At 52.8% G+C, this 18,042-nt stretch overlaps 2 protein-coding genes across 5 annotated transcripts in view; one reads left to right on the top strand and one right to left on the bottom strand.

The window, feature by feature from the left end:
• TMCO4 (transmembrane and coiled-coil domains 4) overlaps nt 1–1,535 on the top strand; it is an 84,436-nt gene extending 82,901 nt beyond the window's left edge. For all 4 annotated transcript variants that reach the window (XM_039854521.1, XM_039854520.1, XM_039854518.1 and 1 more), the window contains one exon: nt 368–1,535. In XM_039854521.1, the coding sequence (XP_039710455.1) occupies nt 368–775 (408 nt within the window). In that variant the 3' untranslated portion in view covers nt 776–1,535. The remainder of the gene's footprint in view (nt 1–367) is intronic.
• A 449-nt stretch (nt 1,536–1,984) lies between these two features.
• HTR6 (5-hydroxytryptamine receptor 6) lies at nt 1,985–14,849 on the bottom strand. Its single transcript, XM_039854529.1, has 3 exons — nt 13,968–14,849; nt 4,320–4,478; nt 1,985–4,125 (listed from the first exon to the last, which is right to left on the bottom strand). Exons 1-3 carry the CDS (start codon nt 14,679–14,681, stop codon nt 3,682–3,684), a joined length of 1,317 nt encoding a protein of 438 aa, XP_039710463.1. The 5' UTR covers nt 14,682–14,849; the 3' UTR covers nt 1,985–3,681.
• Between the last annotated feature and the right edge of the window lie 3,193 nt (nt 14,850–18,042).

Below are 18,042 nucleotides of genomic sequence, written 5' to 3'. Positions count from 1 at the left end.
CTGGGGGAATCTTCACAACAGCTCTCTGATGTAGACACTCTTATTGTCCCCATTTTACAGCTGAGGCAAGTGGAGGTGAGCAAGATAAAGGGGCTTGCCCAAGGCCCCAGAGCTGGTGAGCGGCAGAGCCCTTCTGCTGTAACCTAAGGCAGCAGGCAGAGAAGAACTTCCGCTCCAACTTTCTGTCTGTCAAGAGATTCCTTCCTGCCCCCAGAAGACCCAGATTTTGTAGAGAAACTTCCTTCATCTTTAGTTAATGAGTTCTAGAGCCACCTTGAACCTAGAGGCAGAGGGAGCTCAGCCTAGGGCCTAGGGCGGGCCGGGCTCTGGCCACCCACCATGGCCCTCACTCACTGTCCTCTTGCAGGTCAGTGGACACTTGGACTATGCCAAGCAGATGGATGTCATCCTGAAGGCCGTGGGGATCCACACCAAGCCAGGCTGGGACGAAAAGGGGCTCTTGCTGGCCCCCAGCAGCCTGTCTCAAAAGGAGCCTCACCAGGCAGCAGCCGCCTCCTCATCAGACAAGACTACTGACCAGGACAGGGAAAACCAGGGTCCCACACCCAGAGACACACCCACAGTGGCCACATCCACTGACCCCAGCCAAGCCCAGGTGCCAACGAGGCTGGACCAATCTGAAGGGGCCTCCCTTCCTGCTGCTGCCAGCCCTACTGAGAGCTCCCAGATCTGCAGCCATGGCATGGGCCCCAACCCACTGGGCTGCCCCAGCTGTGCCAGTGAGATTCAGGGGCCCTGCCCAGGGCTGGACTGACCCCAAAAGGGGACTTGAGCCGTCTTCCCAGATTTGCATCTACAGCGCTCTCTTACCCACCTCCACCAGGCTCCCCGTGTGAGCTCTGAAGAATTTCCAGCAGTGCCTTTCCTAAATCAAAGGTTTTGGCATTAAAAAGCAAGAAATTGAAAAGAGGGAGAATTGTAGAAATATGACGGTCTCTCTCTGGGGAAGCAAGGCCGGACCCCTGCAAAGTCATCCAAGCACAGGTGAGAGGCCCAGGACTATCAGCCATGGGCCTCCAGTACTCCAGGTCACACCTGTTGGGGTCTGGCTGTCCATCAGGAGATCCAGGTAGCTCTCTGGGGCCTGAGGCTCCCTCCCACCACTCTCCCCTGGCCTCAGTAAAGCCAGGTATCTGCCTGCTCTTCCATCCACTCCAGGGCTGCCCGCCAGCCAATAAGCACCAATGACTCACCTGCAGAGCAGGCGCAAGTGGGGAGCAGATGCAAGTGGGGAACACGCTCTGCTCCTGGGAGGTCCAGTCAGATCTGCCACATACAGCCGTGCAGGCTGGGCACTGCACAACTACAGAGGCGTGATGTGAAGGGCACTACCCCCCAAAGTTGTGCTACATGGTGACCCTGGATATAATTGTAACAGAGCATGGTGAGTAAATGCTGCAGTGTGGGCAGGAACTGGGCCTGGTGGCAAGAATGAATTTTATGGGGCAAGGATTTCCTGTGGCAGAACCGAGATGATGATGATTGTAAAAATAAAGAGTAATAGCTACCATTTACTTTTCCCATGTAGAGAGTACTTACATGGATCGTCTCAGCTGGCCCTCACAACAACCCTATGAGGTAGCTACTATTATTATCTTCATTTCACACATGCAGATATTGAGGCCCAGAGAGGTTAGGTAACCTGTTCAAGATCACATCACCGGTCAATCTCAAACTCCAGCCAGTCAACTTCTAGAGCCCAAGCTCTTAACTACTGTATCTGCATCCGGGGGAACTTTCCCGTTTGTTCCTCCCACTGTCCCTGAATGACAGAGCCAGAGATAATCCCCACCCTTTGTGCAGGTGGAGAAATCAAGGCAGAGAAAGTATTGACAAGCTCTGGAGGAGGCAGCGGGGAGGGGGAGAGGCAGGAGGAATTCGAGTTTTGGAGCTGAACTGGTCCTCAGGGAGACGTGTATTTGTTCATATGACAAGTATTTATAGAATTCCTGCTACTGTTAGTCCGAAATCTCATGTCACCCACAGAAAACTGAGGCTCCAGGAGGGAAAATGACTTTGCTGAGATCTCAAAGCAAAGCAGGACATCTGTGCCCAGGGCCCCTTCCCATTTCACCAGCTGCTTCTCCAGCCTGAATGGCCCCTCAAGCGAATTCAGTCCACACCACAGCCACTGCCTTCAGCTAATGTTTATTGAGAGTCCATCTGGGGAAACCTGGGGGCAGAACTGAAGCCCCAACAAGCACCATGGCCCCTCTGCCTCCAGCAACCAGGGCCAGAGTTGAGTCTAATCAGCACCAAGGAGTGCAGCAGACCAGCAGCAAAGGCCCCCCTGGGAGTTTGTGTTGATGGGATGTGGTTGGGGCTGGGAGGAAGGGGAGGATAGTATAAGAAAGACCACAGACTGAAAATGAGCCTACAGCAGGTCAACTGTAGGAACCGAGACACCCTCAAAATGAAAAATAAAAAAGCAGGCCCCTGTACCAGGGTTCACCTGCCTCCCGAGGTCACCAACCCACACCAGGGACAGCTCCTATTCAACTCTACTGACCTGAGTGGCCACCACTCGCATTTTCCTCAGTGACCCAGGGAAGGCCAGAAAGAGGTAGGGCCAGGGGCAGGTTCTGTCCCCTTCAGCTGGTTTCCTTTCAGATCCAAAGGAGCCCAAGGCAGAGGGACACGCACCCCAGATGTTGAGCAAGAAACCACCAGTTGCCCCTTTGCCCCAGGAGAGGCAATGCAGCAGCCTGGGAGCAGGCACGGGGCTGAAGAAGAGAAGGAAGATGGTGGGGAAATGGGAACAAATAGCCCTTCCTGGCCCATGGGCAGAGGCCAGGGGGCTGGGGATGGCCAGAAGTCATCACAGTAGCACATACCACCTCCTGGCCACCTGCCAGGTGCCAGGCATCCTATGAACATTGTCCTAACTCTCATGACAGCCCAAGAGACAGGCATCCTTACCCCATTTTGCATGTGGAATTAAAGGCTCAGGTTAAGTAACCTGTGCAAAGCTAGTAAGCAGTGGAGCAGAGATTCCAATTTATGCCTGACTCCCAGGTTCGGGAGTTTCCTGTAAAGCCACATGCATCCTGAGCGGCTGGCCTGTCCACAAACTGTCCGGCACACCATCCTCAGGGTAAGGATCATCCAAGCCAGCGCACTTCAAACTAATGTGCTCATGAGTCATCGGGAATCTTGCTAACACACAGATTCTGACTCAGCATGTCCACGGTGGGGGCAGAAGTGTGCATTTTTAACAAACTCCCAGGAGAGGATCCTGATGCTGATGGCCCATAAACTAAGAGGCGTGAGGGATTCAGCCCCACCCTAATCCATCACTGCAGACATAGGCATCCCTCCCTTGCAGTCTGATGGAATGTGCAAACAAGATGATTGTCTTCAGCTTAATCTGAACCAAGAGGTTCTCTTCCCCAATCCCAGAGCCCACCATCCATCCTCTACACACAGCCACAAGTGACGCTTGGCAATGGAGCATCTTGGAGAAAACTATCAGAGCCAGGTATTATCCCTCAGGTAGGGGACCTGGAGTGGACAGTGAGGGCTGACTCAGTGCACCCCACTGGAGCTCGGAAGGCTCCCAGGAGACCTGCAGCCTCCTGGCCTCAGCCAAGAGCTGGCCCAAAGACTCGGGGACTTGGTTCCATCCAGTCCAGCTCTCCACCAACCAGCTCCAAACCCAGATCAGTTCGGGGGTGCACCAAGAAAATGCAGCCGCAGCTTGGGCTCCACAGGATCGATGTTGAAGAAATTGACCACGGCAGAAGTCTTGGCAGGCGGCAGGGGGTCCCTGGTGGCCTCTCCCGGCAGCAGCAGCTGGGCCCTGAGCTGCAGGCCTGAGGAGCCTCCTGAGCCTGGGTCAGAGTCAGTGTGAGAGGCCTGAGGCAGGGGCAGCACGTGCTGTAGGCTCAGGCCAGGCCGGGTACCGCTGTGAGAGGTACGCACAGAGGGTGAGGCCAGGCTGGCCCGGCGCTCCTGGGGACACTGGGGACATGGCAGAAACCTGCCCAGGGCCCGCTTGAAGTCCCGCATGAAGAGTGGGTAGATGATGGGGTTCATGGTGCTGTTACAGTAACCCAGCCACGTGAGGACATCGAAGAGGCCTGGGGAGACGCAGTCGCACACGGCCTGGAGGGATGGGGTGCATCACGCCTGGTCCCAGGGCAGACGCAGACCACCCCACCCAGCAGGGCTGGGATAGACACAAACACGTACACCATGAGAGGCAGCCCACCCTCCTCCCTCCCCATGTCTGGGCTGGGGTGGGACTTAGGGCCTCCCTAGGAAGGCCTAGACTCACCTGCCCCCTGCACTGGCATTACCTGGGCTATGTTGGCTAGAAAGAAGGGCAACCAGGTCACAAAGAACATGCCCAGCAGAATGCCTAGTGTCAGGCTGGCCTTCAAAGCCTTCCTGCTGTGCTTGGTGGCCAGACGCCTGCTGTCAGCCGACTCCAGCCCTGGGTGTGGGGTCCCGGGCACCTGCAGAAAGAAAAGCCACATGAGTCAGCTGAGAAAGAGCCCCAGTCTGACCTTGATCTCGGCCCCAGACCGAGCCTCCATCCTAATTCTAGATGGAACCCTAGTACCAGCAACAGAGCCCTCACCCTTGACTGAGCCCCAACTGTAGTCTGGCTCTGAGGCCTGACCCTGACTCCAGACTACGCCCTGACATTGGCAATAAACCAAGCCCTGCTCATGGTCCCAATCTGATCCCTGATACCTACCATAGACTGAGCCCTATATAACCAAGGTCTCAAACTGAGCCTTAATCCTGGACCAGACTTAGCCCAAGACTGTGCCCTGACCCCAACAATAGACTGAGCCTTAATCCTGACCCAGCACTTCACAAGGAGCCCTAGGAAATATAGCAAGACAGAGAAACACTGCCCCAAACAGATATCACCCAGTTCAAAGAATCCACCCTCTATGCGAAGGTCAACTCCATAGGGGCCAACACACACAACTGTGAGTCCCAGCACCTCTCAAAGCCTTTGGTGCCACAAGAATTAGCTTCAATTGAGTACTTGACAAAATAGGCCCTGTCGCTGTCCAGGGCTTGGCAATCTCTTTGTATATGGCTTCTCTGCATACTCTGTTTGGAGTGAGGCTTTTGCTTGCACTATTACGCTCATGCTCCAAAATATAAAGTGATTTTTTTAAAACATCCGCAAAGAGCAAATGTTTACAATAAACTCTATTGCGAATTATTAGGGGTGCTAGTGACCTTGGCATTTTACAACTCAGATTATGTGGTGGACTGGCAGACATCTCCATTCCCAAACATAGACTCCAAGGTCAGGAATGTGGAGAAGGAGGAGAAAGAAGCTGCTTCACAGGAGCCATAGAAAGGAGGATGTGGGGATGAGGAGCTTAGAGTCTGACTTTTCACCCAGGTGACTAGCAGTCCCCAAACATAGACAGGCTCTCCAAACTAGATGGCACTTTAACCCAGCAGTTCCCATAACGTTTCAACCTCATGAGCCCATTAGAGATCTAATGAAATCTATAAAACTGCTCCCCAGAAAACTAAAAGCTTATAAATTTTTACATACACACACACACACGTGACAAATAATTCCCACAATTCCTGAGGGTTCTGAGACCACCTTGCAGTCCATCCATGAACCCCTACGGGTCCATGAAAGTTGGAATGTGAAGTCCTCCTCTAAACCATGTGCTGCAAACAATTTGAATTTTCATACGTAAGACTTACACAAAGAGAGACCCACCAATATTCACGATTTAATTAAATATTGGTGTGCAGAGATATGCACAATTCATCGAGCTACGCAAAGGGTGTGTGCGCTGCCAGGGAACACATCTGGGCTTTGAAAACCAGGAATTCCTCCCAACATTTTCTAAGCTGCGTGAGAGCCCAGCTTAGTTCATGAAGCAACCAGTGGTGGGTTGGGTGGTTGAAAGAATCAGGAGCAGGCAGGAAGGGAACCAGATTCCCTGGCAACCTTCGCAGATGGTAAGGGGGTGGAGGAGGCAAAGCCAAGATGTGTCAGCTCCAGAAAGCACCAAAGCCAAACCCCGCATCCCTCTCCCAGGTGCAGGAGCTCCCCTTCGAGCCCTGCCCTTCCCTCCCCGCCTCCCCAGGGTAGCTGGAATTGGTTTCCTGTCCATGGTGCTGAAACTCCAGCTCCATACTATCTTTCTATAGGATCGTGGGTCTAACTCTGGGGTGGCCGTGGGCAGGAGCCGGGAGCTGAAGCACACTGTAACTCCCGGCCCTCAGTGTGTTCATCTAGGTGAAGTCTGGTTATATGAATATCAAGGGCAAATTCACAAAGACCAGCCAAAGAGAGCCCTTTGCTTTCTCCCCTGTGTCTTAGTGGGGCAGCACTGTACAGAAGCAAGAGTTTTTAGAAGCAAGAGGCTTTTTAACACAAGTGATCTGGCCTCAAATCATGCCTCTACCACTCACTTACTCTGTGATCTTGCATGAGTCTCTGTTTCCACATCCGTAAAGTGTGAGAAATAATACTCACCAATGGAGTTGCTGTGAGGCCATGGATAATAAATGCACGCACAGTGCCTAACGCAGAGTAAAAGCTAAATACTTGGTCACCCTGATGTTGGCTCAATGGTGTATGTATGAGGTTAGAGAAATTTTAGCACCCTTGGGGGCCCTGTCCTTCTGCCAGCAGCTCTGGCTCCCCAAAGAAGCATAGACGCCAGGGCAAATGCTCTGACTCAACATGCTGTAACAGGGGAGGAAAAGGAGATCTGCTTTTCTCTCTCCTCCTCTCATGTTCTCTCCTCCAGAGTGATCTCCATATGGCTTCTGTGGCCCCATCGTGGTCAGCCTAGAGGATAAGCTCCTGCTTCAAAATAATCTCAAGGTTTGCCATGGCTTCGAATTGCCATCCATGGGGACAGACAATAGGGAAGTGGGGAGCCACTGTCTCCAGAAGGCCCCACCCATACAGGTACCCCTCTGGCCCCTGACTACCTGAAAGAGGGAAGCCAAGAGAGAGCCTTGACTTTGGCACTGAGGAGAACTGAGGCACTTGGGGAGATATCTTTGGGGCAATCGGCAGGGCAGGGAGCTCCAGAGATGGAGTAAAGATAATCTGAGATTCCCTCTCTAATCTTCCTGGGAAGAACCTTGGGTTTTCTTTCTCCTCTTCTCCCCAAAAAGTTAACCCAAGAACACAGGCAAAGGGGAAGAGAGAAGGAAACTGAGGCTCAGAGAAAGTAGAGGACCTTCCCAGGGTCACATTGGGCTAGTACAAGGCCTCAGACCAAGACCCCAAATCAGCACTACGATCCCCATTGATTGAGCACTTACTTATGCATCAGCATTTGATATTCGTTATGCCGTTCAGTCTTTATGGAAGGTAGGGATTATCCCCATTTTGTAGATGAGGTTCAGGGAGGCAAAATAACTTGACAGGAGCTACACAACAGATAAGTGTTGAGTCATGGATTCAAAGTCATTTCTGGCTCCAGAAACCAATTCTTCCACTTTCCCATGCTGCTTCCATTTGTGGGGACGGCACCCATGGGCCACAGTCAGGGTGGGGTTACAGAAACCCCATCTCTGTCACTGAGAGGCCTTCATGGAACAGAAGCCAATGGTAACCACCAGCCCACACCCTAGGGTCTGACTAGTGCTAACTTCCGCCTCCCTACTTCTCCCTGCCCTGTAGCCACTTCGCAGCCCCTCGTGACCATGTTCTGTTGTTTGCGTGTCCCTTATACATGTCTATGACACATGTCACTGTCAGAGGGCAGCCACCTGGAGGACAATTTGGCAGTGTCCTTTCAGGAGGCAATTCTGCTTACAGGTTCCTATGTTTATAAACACCTGCGCACATGCCCACGCACGGGGCACACACAAGAATATGCACCATTGTGATAGGAAAAAAATGGAAACCACCTAAATGTCCATCAAAAGGAGAGTGGTTAAAAATCATGGTACATCCCATTACAGAATACTACACAGATGTCGAAAAGAATAAACCAATCCAATGGAAAGATCTCCAAGACCTATTAAGCGATAATGACAAGTTGTAAAACAACACAGCATGATTCCATTTTTTTTTGTTTTGTTTGTTTTTTTTTTAATGCACAGAACACTAAATTTCTTTAGGTATGTAAACAGATATATGAACATATTGGAAAAAGACTGGAAAGATATATGCTAAATTAATGAGTGACCCTGGCAGAGGAAGGTGACTGGATGGCAGTCGGAGAGGTCTTCCATCTCTGTTTGAATTTTTATTTTAAAATATGCTTGCGCATTCCCTGTGTAATTTAAAATCTTTATAATCATCTAATCATAGTGTGAGGGTTACAAGCCAGACTGCCTGGCTTCAAATCATGGCTTTGTTACCAACTAGCTGAGGGACCTTCAGCGAAGTCCTTCACCTCACTGTGCCTCAGATTTCTCACCTGCAAAATGACACTCAGAATGGCATCTACCTCAGAGGACTGTAGTAAAGGTTAAGTAAGATAATATAGAGTTACTCAAACAGTGCCTGGCACATAGTATGTACCACATAAGTGTTAGCTATGTTGCCGTTGTTACTCATTGTTACTAGTGTCCAGTTTAGCTCTTTAATAATGGTGATGATGATGCTGGTGGCAGCGATGGTGGCTTTTTTTTTTTCCTAGAAAGCCTTAAAAGGGGTGAGCTCCTCAGAACCATATATTTTACCACAAGAAGAAAGGAGAGGAACTAACATTTGTTGAGCATCTACTATGTGCCAGGTTTATGTAGATTATCTCATTGGTTCTTCAAACAGCCTCAAGTGATAAATAGCATTTCTCCTGGAGTACAGGGAGGTGAGGGACTTGTCCATAGTCATCTGGACATGATGGAAAAGAGGCAGGATTTGAAGCTATGACCAGCCAGACACACAAGGTCCTGCACCCAGCCTGGCTGCACCAAGTCACCTTGTTCCCAGCAGCAGCCGAGCCTGCCATGCTCGACATTGCTCCTCTGACAGCCTCTCCCCAGTGCAGCCCTCTCCTTCCCCTCTGAGATATTTCTGTGATCACAGCCTCCTCCTCCTCTAAGGAGGAGGAGAAGGAGGAGGAAGCAGAGATGGAAGGGAAGGTGGATTGCTAAGACAGAATGATGCATAGTTGGAAAAGGCGGTGGGGTGGTGGGAAAAGGCGGTGAGGAGGGGAAGGAGAAGAAATTGATGGAAAAGAAGGAAGAGAGGATGATAGGGGTGCAGAAGGAAGGAAGAGAATAGGGTGAGATGGAATTGAGGGAGAGACGGGTGGGAGAAGGGGAGAAACATGAGGTACAGAAGAGGATGGTGGGAAGAGGGCTATAGACCCCGGAAACACGGGAATCCTGCCAGACAGAGAGAAGCTAAGAAAGCGGAACCCCCAGCCTGGCCTCCTGCGGCTGCTTTCCACCAGGCTGACCCTCCCAAGGATGAGCCCCATTCCCACACGGGCACACACGTCTCTCTCTCTCTGCCTCTGCCTCTGCCTCTGCCTCTGCCTCTGCCTCTGCCTCTGCGTCTCCTGCCCTGGAAGCATCTCACTCTGAAACTACCTCCCACACCCCCTCTCCATCCCCAGCCCACAGTCCCTGCCTCAGCTATAAGCATGACCCCCTTTCTCACAGCCCCTGGGGCTGGGAAGGCCTGGCTGAAACCACGGAGCCAACCAGTGGCCTTTTAAAAGCCTGCTCACATAAATAGGCGGGTGTCGGGGGTGGGGAGATAAAACACTCAAGCCTGCTCAGCTCCCACGTCCTCAACCCCAGAGATGCAAGGACTCCTGGGACCTGTGCCCAACTCCCTTCCTTCTGTGGGGGAGCTAGAGGCTGGATTGGGAAAGGGAGCTAAGGGCTAAATAGGGCTTAAAATAGGAGGAAAGGGGTCCAATGCACCCCGAGTGTTGTTCATTCTTATCAGTTCCTTTAGGTCTAGGTATTGAGAGAGCCTCCCCCATGCCGACTCTAGTGGGAGGAAAAGGGTCACGACACAGGAGACCAAAGTGAAGGCAACGTCCCAGAAGCAAGTTCCCAAACCACAGGCAATTCTCCGGGCAATACGGAAAACGGGCACAGAAGGCTTGCTTCGGAGCCGAGCGGTTTGGGAAGCAGGGTAGGGGCAGGGTCTGACATGCCACATTCTAACCAAAAGTCTTTCCAAAGAGTGGGAGGATTTAGCATAGACACATTCTGGCTTGAGGGGCCCATGGGTCATTCTGCCTTGGAGGCAGGGTGCTGGCCTACATGACCCATGAAGACCCCTCCCAGCATTTGGTTTTAGGGCTCATTATGCCCTCTTTGCTTCAGTTTGCAAACAGACACACATCGAATGATAGTTTCTGAATATTCACTGGGTGAGGCATCCTCTTATAATCTCTATAACCCTCATCGTGACAAGATTTCGTGATCAATGTCTCCCCCGACTAGAACACAGATCCCGAGAGGGTAGGACCTTCTCAGTCCTGTTCACCCCGGTGTCCACAGCCTAGAAAAGCTCCTGCACAAAGAAGGTCCTCAACACATGTACTAAAAAGCATAGGATCCACCAGATACAAGACCTGATCGTGAAAGGGGTAGGAAGAAAGGAAGCAGTGTAAACAGGGATTGACTCGCCAGCTCTGTGAAGCACTGTGTTCATTTCATTTCTTCCATCAACATGCATTGAGCACTTAGGATATGCCAGGTTCTATTTCAGGTCCTGGGAATATAGCAATAAACAAAGTGACAAGTTCCTGCCCTCATAGAGCTTACAGTCTAGTGGGAGGAAATAAACAATGGATAAACAAATGGGAAAGTATCTCACATGTCAGGTGGTGGTAGGTGCTGCTGAGAACAGAGACTCAGAAACTTAGGGCTGGAGGAGAACTGGGAGAGTGTGGCGGTTGCTACTTTTGGTCGACAACTGAGCAGAGGCTGGGAAAACGGGATGGAAATTGCAGAGAGAAGCACGTGGAGCTGCAGGAAAAGGGCGCTCCAGGCAGAAGGAACAGCCGGTGCAAAAGTCCTGAGGCAGGAGTGTGCTTGTGGCTCGAAGAACAGCCCGGAGGCCAGTGTGGCTAAAAGAGAAAGAATAAGGAAGGAGAAGAGGCCAGAGAAGAAGCAAAGGGCTGGGTGACGAGATGCAAGGCCATGGGAGCAGAAGAACGACATGACAGCACTTAGGTTTTGAAGGGATTGCTCTGCCTGCTCCGTAAGATTGAAAGGAAGCAAGAATAGAATGGGGAAGTCAGAGGAAGATTTCTGCAGTGACCCAGGCAGCAGGCGAAAGGCCCCAGCCCAGGGCCAGGGGGCAGTGATGGAGGCGAGAAGTGGCCCCATGTACTGGACGTGGAGATAAGAGGACACGATGTGGGGTGTAAAAGAGGTGCCCAGGCTGCCTTCGAGGTTCCTGGCCTAAGCAACTAGAAGCACAGAGTTGTCATTAACTGATAAGAGGAAGATTGTGAGGAAGGACGAGGGCTGGGGCCCGGAAAACCCAAGTTCTGTTTGGGGCATGTTAACGAAGCAGCCCGGGCTGGAAGCCACCAGCGTGTAGGTGACAAGATGAACTCGCCAGGGATTGAATGTGGAAAAAGAGCAAGGAGGTCGGAGGACTGAGACCCAGGGATGCCACCGCTGGGGGCAGATCAGGAGCACCAGACAGAGGAGACTGAGAAGGCACAGCCCGTGAAGTAGAAGGACACAAGGTGGTGTCCCTGAGGCAGTGTTTTAACAGAGCATCACCGCCAAAAGCAGTGCCACACACACGGACTGAGGCTTCAGCATCGGTCCGATCCGAGCTTGAACCTCACTAACCGACTGTGTGACCTTGGGCAAGTCACCACCCCTCTCCCTGAACCTCAGTTTCCCCATCTGTCAAACAGGGATGACGGTAGTACTTGCCTCGTTGGGCGTTTGGGGATTAGCTCAGCTTGGCTCCTGGCACATAGTGAATGCTCAGACTGTGGCGCTGAGCCTGTTAGCACGTGGGGAACGCCTGCCCAGGTTCTGAGGCCGCAAGCTCAGATCTAATCCTGGTACCAGCCAAGTAACTTTATGGAAAGGACATCTATGTGTCACAGACCCTCCTGGATCCAAGAATCAAGACGCCTCCCACCCTGACCTCACCAGCCGACTTCTCCCAACCTTAGTCCCTAGAGCAGAGCTTCCCACAGTGCAATGGGAGATGATTTGAGATGGTAGATGGACGCCCCATAAAATAACCGAATCACAGAGTGGGAACCTTAGCCCTTTATAATTCTCATCCAGGTCTTCTGGTTACATCATGACAAAGTCTCATGTCGATGCTACCTCACCTTTAGCATCCGTCTAGCAGTTCACAAAAAGGAAGCAGCCTTGGCTCAGTCACGTCAACCATCCCAACTGGACTTCATTAATACTGCCGGGTTCTGCAACCTCACTGAAATTGAGTTTGATCACTTTCTATTTACGGAAAAGATATTGATTTTCCATTTCTGGACAAGAAAGGTTTTCTTCCTAAACAAATCCATGAAAGTAAAAAAATAAGTGAGATGATTCAAATAAAATGCTAAGTACATTTGCACGAAGCGGCTTGAGAAGTGTGTGGGGAAGCGGGTGGAGGGAATAGTAAGCCAGAGAGCCCGAGGTGGTTCCTTTTGCCTAAAGTTTGGGAAACGGTCCTTAACGAGAACCCAGAGAGAGTGGAGATGGCCCGTGGCAGTGATCCTACCACCGAAGAACAAAGTCAGGGTCACAGCCACCTGCTGAGACTCAAGAATGCTCTCCAGTGAACGGAGATGGGGGAGAGAGCAGGCCTGCAGCCAGGACCTCCTGCCCACCCAGGGCTGTGCTCTCCTTGTCCACAGGCCAGCTGCAACACCGGGTGGGAGAGATAAGCTGCTCCAGGGGACTGCCGACAAGGGTGATAGCCTTTCAGCCCTCAGCCAATTTCCCATCCACCCAGTGACTCACAAGGCACCCCTCCATCCTGCAGAAGCGTCTTCCACCTGAGCTACACCAAGATAAGCCTTGAGAGCCTAGTCGGGACCTTCCTCAGGGCCTAATTCTCTGGGGCTCAGGCCTGGTCAGTCTCAAACCCCATCCCTCAGGTGGGCGCTGTGTGGCCTGGGTGACAAGAGCAGGTGCTCCACTTCTAGACACTGCAGGGCCTACCTCATCTTCAGTATACTCGGCCATCACAGAGCTTACATTCGAGCGGGAGCAACAGATCATGAGCAAATAAACTGGGGACTTAGCTAGGGAATAGCAGGGCGGGGGACAGGCGGGTCTGCCGACAGAGTGGTCAGGGACGGCCTCCAGGAAGGGGCGATCTGTGGGCAGCTCCGGGGGAAAACATTTCAGGCAGAGAGAACAAGTGCCAAGACCTTGGCGCAAAGTCAGTCTAGTGCTTTCTAGGAATCGCCAGAAAGGCCTCTTGGCTCGTGCAGAGAGAGGCAGGGGGAAGGATCCTGACTTGGGTCCCCTCTTTATCTTGACAGCAGTGGGGAGCCACTGAAGGGTTTGAAGCAAGGGAGTGATGTGATCACTTTTTTTTTTTTTCTTTTTAATTGTTCTGGCCCCTGTGCAGAAAATGGATAGGAGTGTGTCCCGAGTGAAAGCAGAGGGAGCCAGTGGAAGACTCTCAGAGACTCCCAGGTAAGAGCGATGGTGATTTGGATTAGGAAGGTGGCACTGGAGGTGGCAAATGTTTAGGAGGCAGCACCACCAGTTTTCACTAATGAATCCCTACGTTTCTGGCGTGATGCCGTGATGGTGCTGTTTTCCACCATGGGGAAGACAGAAGAGGAGCAGGTGGGAGAGTTGGAACACCACAAATTCCCTGTTGCATGGTACCTTCCGGAAGCCTGCCTCGCATCCTGACGGGCACTGAGGCTGGAGTTCAGAAGAAAGGTGGGAGCTGGGAATGGCCACTTGGAGATGGCCAGCAAGTGTCTATTAAGTGGTGGACGCCCCATAAGCACCCAATGGCTGCTCATTCCTCTCCATCCCACAGCCCGGGTCTCCCTGCGCACCCCAGATACCTGCAGCGTTTCCAAGGCCTGGCCGGCTGTGCCGGTGGTGAGGGAGGCCACCTGCAAGGCCTGCTTGCGGGCGGCCAGCAGGATCCTGCAGTAGGTGAAGCAAATAGCGCCCGAGGGCAGGAAGAAGGTGAGGCCTGATGCCACGAGGACGAAGGGCAGGCTGGCCAGAAGGCGGCACTGGCCCGGGGTGGGTGCCCGCGCGCGGCCCAGCTCGTGCCAGCCCAGCAGCAGGGGCAGGAAGGAGGCGAGCGCAGCGAGGCTCCAGGCGCCCAAGACGAGCGCCAGGGCGCGTAGGGGCGTCATGCGCAGCTTGTAGCGCAGCGGCGAGAGGATGAGCAGGTAGCGGTCCAGGCTGATGAGGCAGAGGTTGAGGATGGAGGCGCTGCAGCACATCACGTCGAAGGCGGCCCACAGCAGGCAGAGGCCGCGCGCCAGCACCCAGCGCCCGTACAGCGCGTTCAGCATGGCGGGCGGCATCACCACCAGCCCCACCATCAGGTCCGATGTGAAGAGCGACACCAGGAAGAAGTTGGACGTGTTGCGCAGCGCCGGCTGCGTGCAGATGAGCACAATGAGCAGCGAGTTGGCCGCCGCTGTCAGCGCGATGACCACACACAGCGCGGCCGCGACCCAGCCGCTGCCACCGGGGTCCGACGCCGGCCCCGACCCCCCGTCGGGGGTGCTATTGTGGGCAGGGCCCGGCTCTGGGACCATGGGGGCTGAGGGTGGACAGCGAGGCCGCGAGGCCCGAGAGGAGTCCTGAGAATGGGCGGGAAGACACGGTGAGGGACTTGGAGGGGTTCGTCGTTGAGAACAGACCCTTCCCCCAAGGGGAGCAAGTGGGAAGAGAAGGGCGGGGTGGGCGATCAATCAAAGGGCGGCGACCGGAAGAGGATGGAGAGGGGTTACACCGGTGTCCGCAGGTGTGGGGCAGAGACACCTGGATCAAACGGGTAGGAAGTTAGGGAGGGGCACCTGGTGAGGAGCAAAGTGCCTTAGAGGGAGCAGGCGGAAAGTCAGGTGGACGGGGAAGCCAGAGGACTCTTGGAGGTTAGATGGGTGAGAGCAGAACCCCCTAGAAGAGGCGGTAAGATAGGGGCGAGGGTGCCTGCCCGGGGCAAGGACCCGGGGAGGGGGGAGCAAGAGGCCAATGGGCGCTCTAGGGCGTGGGGCAAGCTCCGCTGTGGCAGGTGGGTGTGTGCGGGCGCTGGGTCGGGAGCCATAGTGCTGGGGGTCGCAGGGTAGCGGCCCACTGGCCAGGGCAAAGCCCGGGAGAAGGCACTTCTCACAGCCGGTGCAAAGGCACCCCCCGGGCTTGGGCTGACACGGGACCTTGCGGCGGGCAGGGGTGGGGGGACGCCGTGCAGACCAGCGGGGACAGAAGGAGCAGCAGCCGCGCCTCCGCCCCCTCCCCACCCGGCCGCCGGGTCGCGGGCCCCACTCCCGCCTGCGCCCGGTACCTGGGGCGCTCAGCGCTGCTCCGCTGCCGGTGAATGCGGCAGGCGCCGCGGGGCTGCGAGCGGAAGAGGCGGCGGCGGGCCAGGCAGGCGCCCAGGGAGCCTGGGAGGTGCTGCGAGGGGCCAGCGCGCGCGGGGGAGCCGGCGGGTGCTGCCTGGAGCGCGGTCCCCTGGCCGCGGAACCTGCGCCCCGCCCTGCGGTGGGCGGGGAGAGCAGAGCCCCCGCCTCGCGGGAGGGCGGGGTCCCTAGCACCCTAGGCCTGCGGAGGGACGATCCGGGTGCCCCAGATGCATCAAGTCGCCTCCCCAGCTGTAGCAGCCTCCACAGTCCCGCATACCCTTTCCCAACCCACATGTGGTGGAGGCAGCGGCCCTGGACGAACTCAGAGGAGGGGACTGTGACCTGCTTTTATCTAGGACTGGCCCCTAATGCTGGGCTGCCCACCCGCAGTGGGGATCACCACACTACCTGGGGGAGATATTGGGCAGATCGCTTGACAGCCATATGTATACACACATATATACACACATGTACATATATAATATTATATATTATTTATAATAATCTATATAATACTTTCTTCAAACCTTTAAACAGCAGGTTACCTCCTCCTCGAGGTCTTTCGAGTATTACCATCCTCTCACAGCGCTAGACACTAAGAATGAAGTCCCTGACGTGTTAGCGCTTCCACTTTAACAGAGCGTGAGCAGATTTGGGAAACCCTAGGCTAGGTGGGGGTAGAGTCACTGCAGGTAAAGGTGTGGCATCCTGGGTGTGACCCCGCTGTATATCTCTTCCCCTGGCTAAGAAGAGTCTCTACTGGACACTGTGCAGATTAATATTGTGGATTCCATTCATTTATTCAACATTTATTGACCACCTAAATGTCAGGCACTGTTTTGACCAATTGGGACACTATGGTAACCAAAACCAAGATCCCCAGCTTTGTGGGGTTTACATTCTAGAAGGAGACACAATAAACAATAAGCATAATAGATGTTTAGTTGTAAAGTGACAATCGCTATAGAAAAAAAAAAAAGCAAATGGAGAACAATCTAAAGGAAAGCTAGAAAGTGGGGGGGAGGAGGGAGTTTTCCCTCCACAGAAAAAGAAAAGTAATGCCTCTGTGGGGGAAGATGAAACTTTCTCTGGCCTTTCTGGGTTCTTCCAGCTGGCCTAATAATCAAATTGACAAGAGACAGATTAATAAGAGAAAATAACCGAATTTAATTATGTACATAGGTATGGGAACCCCACATACACCACTGGTTCAGAGACAGGGAAATGAGGTTGACATCCAGAGCTAAGGATAAGGCTAGGGGCCTGCAGTTTCAGGTCCTTCACAGATGGATAAGGAGAGCAGATGTTCAATAATTATGTTTGTCCGGCCATATAGATAGGTCAAAAAAGGTTATTTCTGGTGATAACTCTTATTATGGGCAAGGCCCCAAATTTAAATTCTTTAAGGGAGAGGCACAAGGGTCTTTATTGCCTTTAGCTCAAAAGAATCTGGGTACCAAGAGGCACATCTTGGGGCTACTCATTCTCAGCCCCTACAACTCCCACGTATAAAGGCCCTACTATGTTCCAGGGGCTTTATTCTGTTATTCCAACCTCTGCAATAATGCTGAGGGCCTCAGAGAGGCCAAGGGCCTCAAGCAAGGTCACCAGCAGCAAGTGATCGAGTGGAACTGAAACCCAGGTCAGAGAAACCTCAAGACCCTACAGTACCCCTTGCTCACTCCCTGAGCCATTATTTGGCACTTAGAGCCCCAGTCTTGCCCACAGATGGGTCTGTGCAGTGGGAGGGGGAGGCCTGTCATCCCTCCCAATACCACCTGCATCATCGTGACAATTTCTGCCAGGCCCCAAGGATCAGGGTGTAGTATACCAAGCCTGGGCTGAAAGTCATAAAGACCAGACTTGGGATCCCGTTTCTGCAGCTTCCCAGCTTTGTAGACTTAGGTTCCATCACTCTGGGTCACTCTTTTCTTATCTGCAATAGTCAGCAGAGCAATACAGCTCCCACCTCACAGGGTTGTTGAGGGGATGAAATGACCCTGGTGTAATCTGCAAACTTCACAGTGCTGTGCCAGTGCTAGCTGTTGGCCTCTGTGTTCCCATTTGTACAATGGAAATGTGTTCAGCTCTGTAGTAACTCCCTCAGCCCAGGGTTTACTGGTTGAGCAGAAGCAAACTCGAGAGGTGCTGTGCACAATAGACTTTGGTGCCCAGGGACCTGGATTCATCTTTCCGATTCTGCTACTTGCTCTGTTAACTTGGCAAAGCTCTTAAGTTCTCCACTACCATGAAACTGGGGGAGTGCAGATGTAAACAGAATGAGTATTTAAACTATTTCACACAGAGGACCTGCCCGATAAATTTTAGCTTTGAAAAATTAGTAATATATAGTGGGATAGAATATTAGTCCCTCTGCTTTAGCTTTTGCTGTAATGTTTGATAGCCTTTATTTAAAAAAAAAACTAAAGAAAACGATAAAATGTTAAACATGTTCATTCTGGGTGCTAGATTCACAGATGTTTGTTATATTATGATCTGTACTTTGCTAAAATTAAAAAAAAAAAAAATTCAAGCTTGGGCCTGGGTGGTGATGCCA

The sequence above is a fragment of the Pteropus medius genome, unplaced genomic scaffold (assembly GCF_902729225.1).
Source record: "Pteropus medius unplaced genomic scaffold, Ma_sr-lr_union100, whole genome shotgun sequence".
In the NCBI taxonomy this organism is placed as follows: domain Eukaryota; kingdom Metazoa; phylum Chordata; class Mammalia; order Chiroptera; family Pteropodidae; genus Pteropus; species Pteropus medius.
Note: the sequence above shows the minus strand (reverse complement) of the source record. Positions and strands in the feature narration are given on the sequence as shown.

What these genes read in the sequence shown, in the direction of transcription:
- HTR6 (XM_039854529.1), bottom strand. Translation starts at nt 14,681, where the DNA reads ATGGTCCCAGAGCCGGGCCCTGCCCACAATAGCACCCCCGACGGGGGG. An exon ending in AGGCCTTGGAAACGCTGCAG is followed by an intron (nt 4,479 to 13,967) that starts GTATCTGGGGTG and finishes TTCTTTCTGCAG; the next exon opens with GTGCCCGGGACCCCACACCC. An exon ending in TTCTAGCCAACATAGCCCAG is followed by an intron (nt 4,126 to 4,319) that starts GTAATGCCAGTG and finishes CCATCCCTCCAG; the next exon opens with GCCGTGTGCGACTGCGTCTC.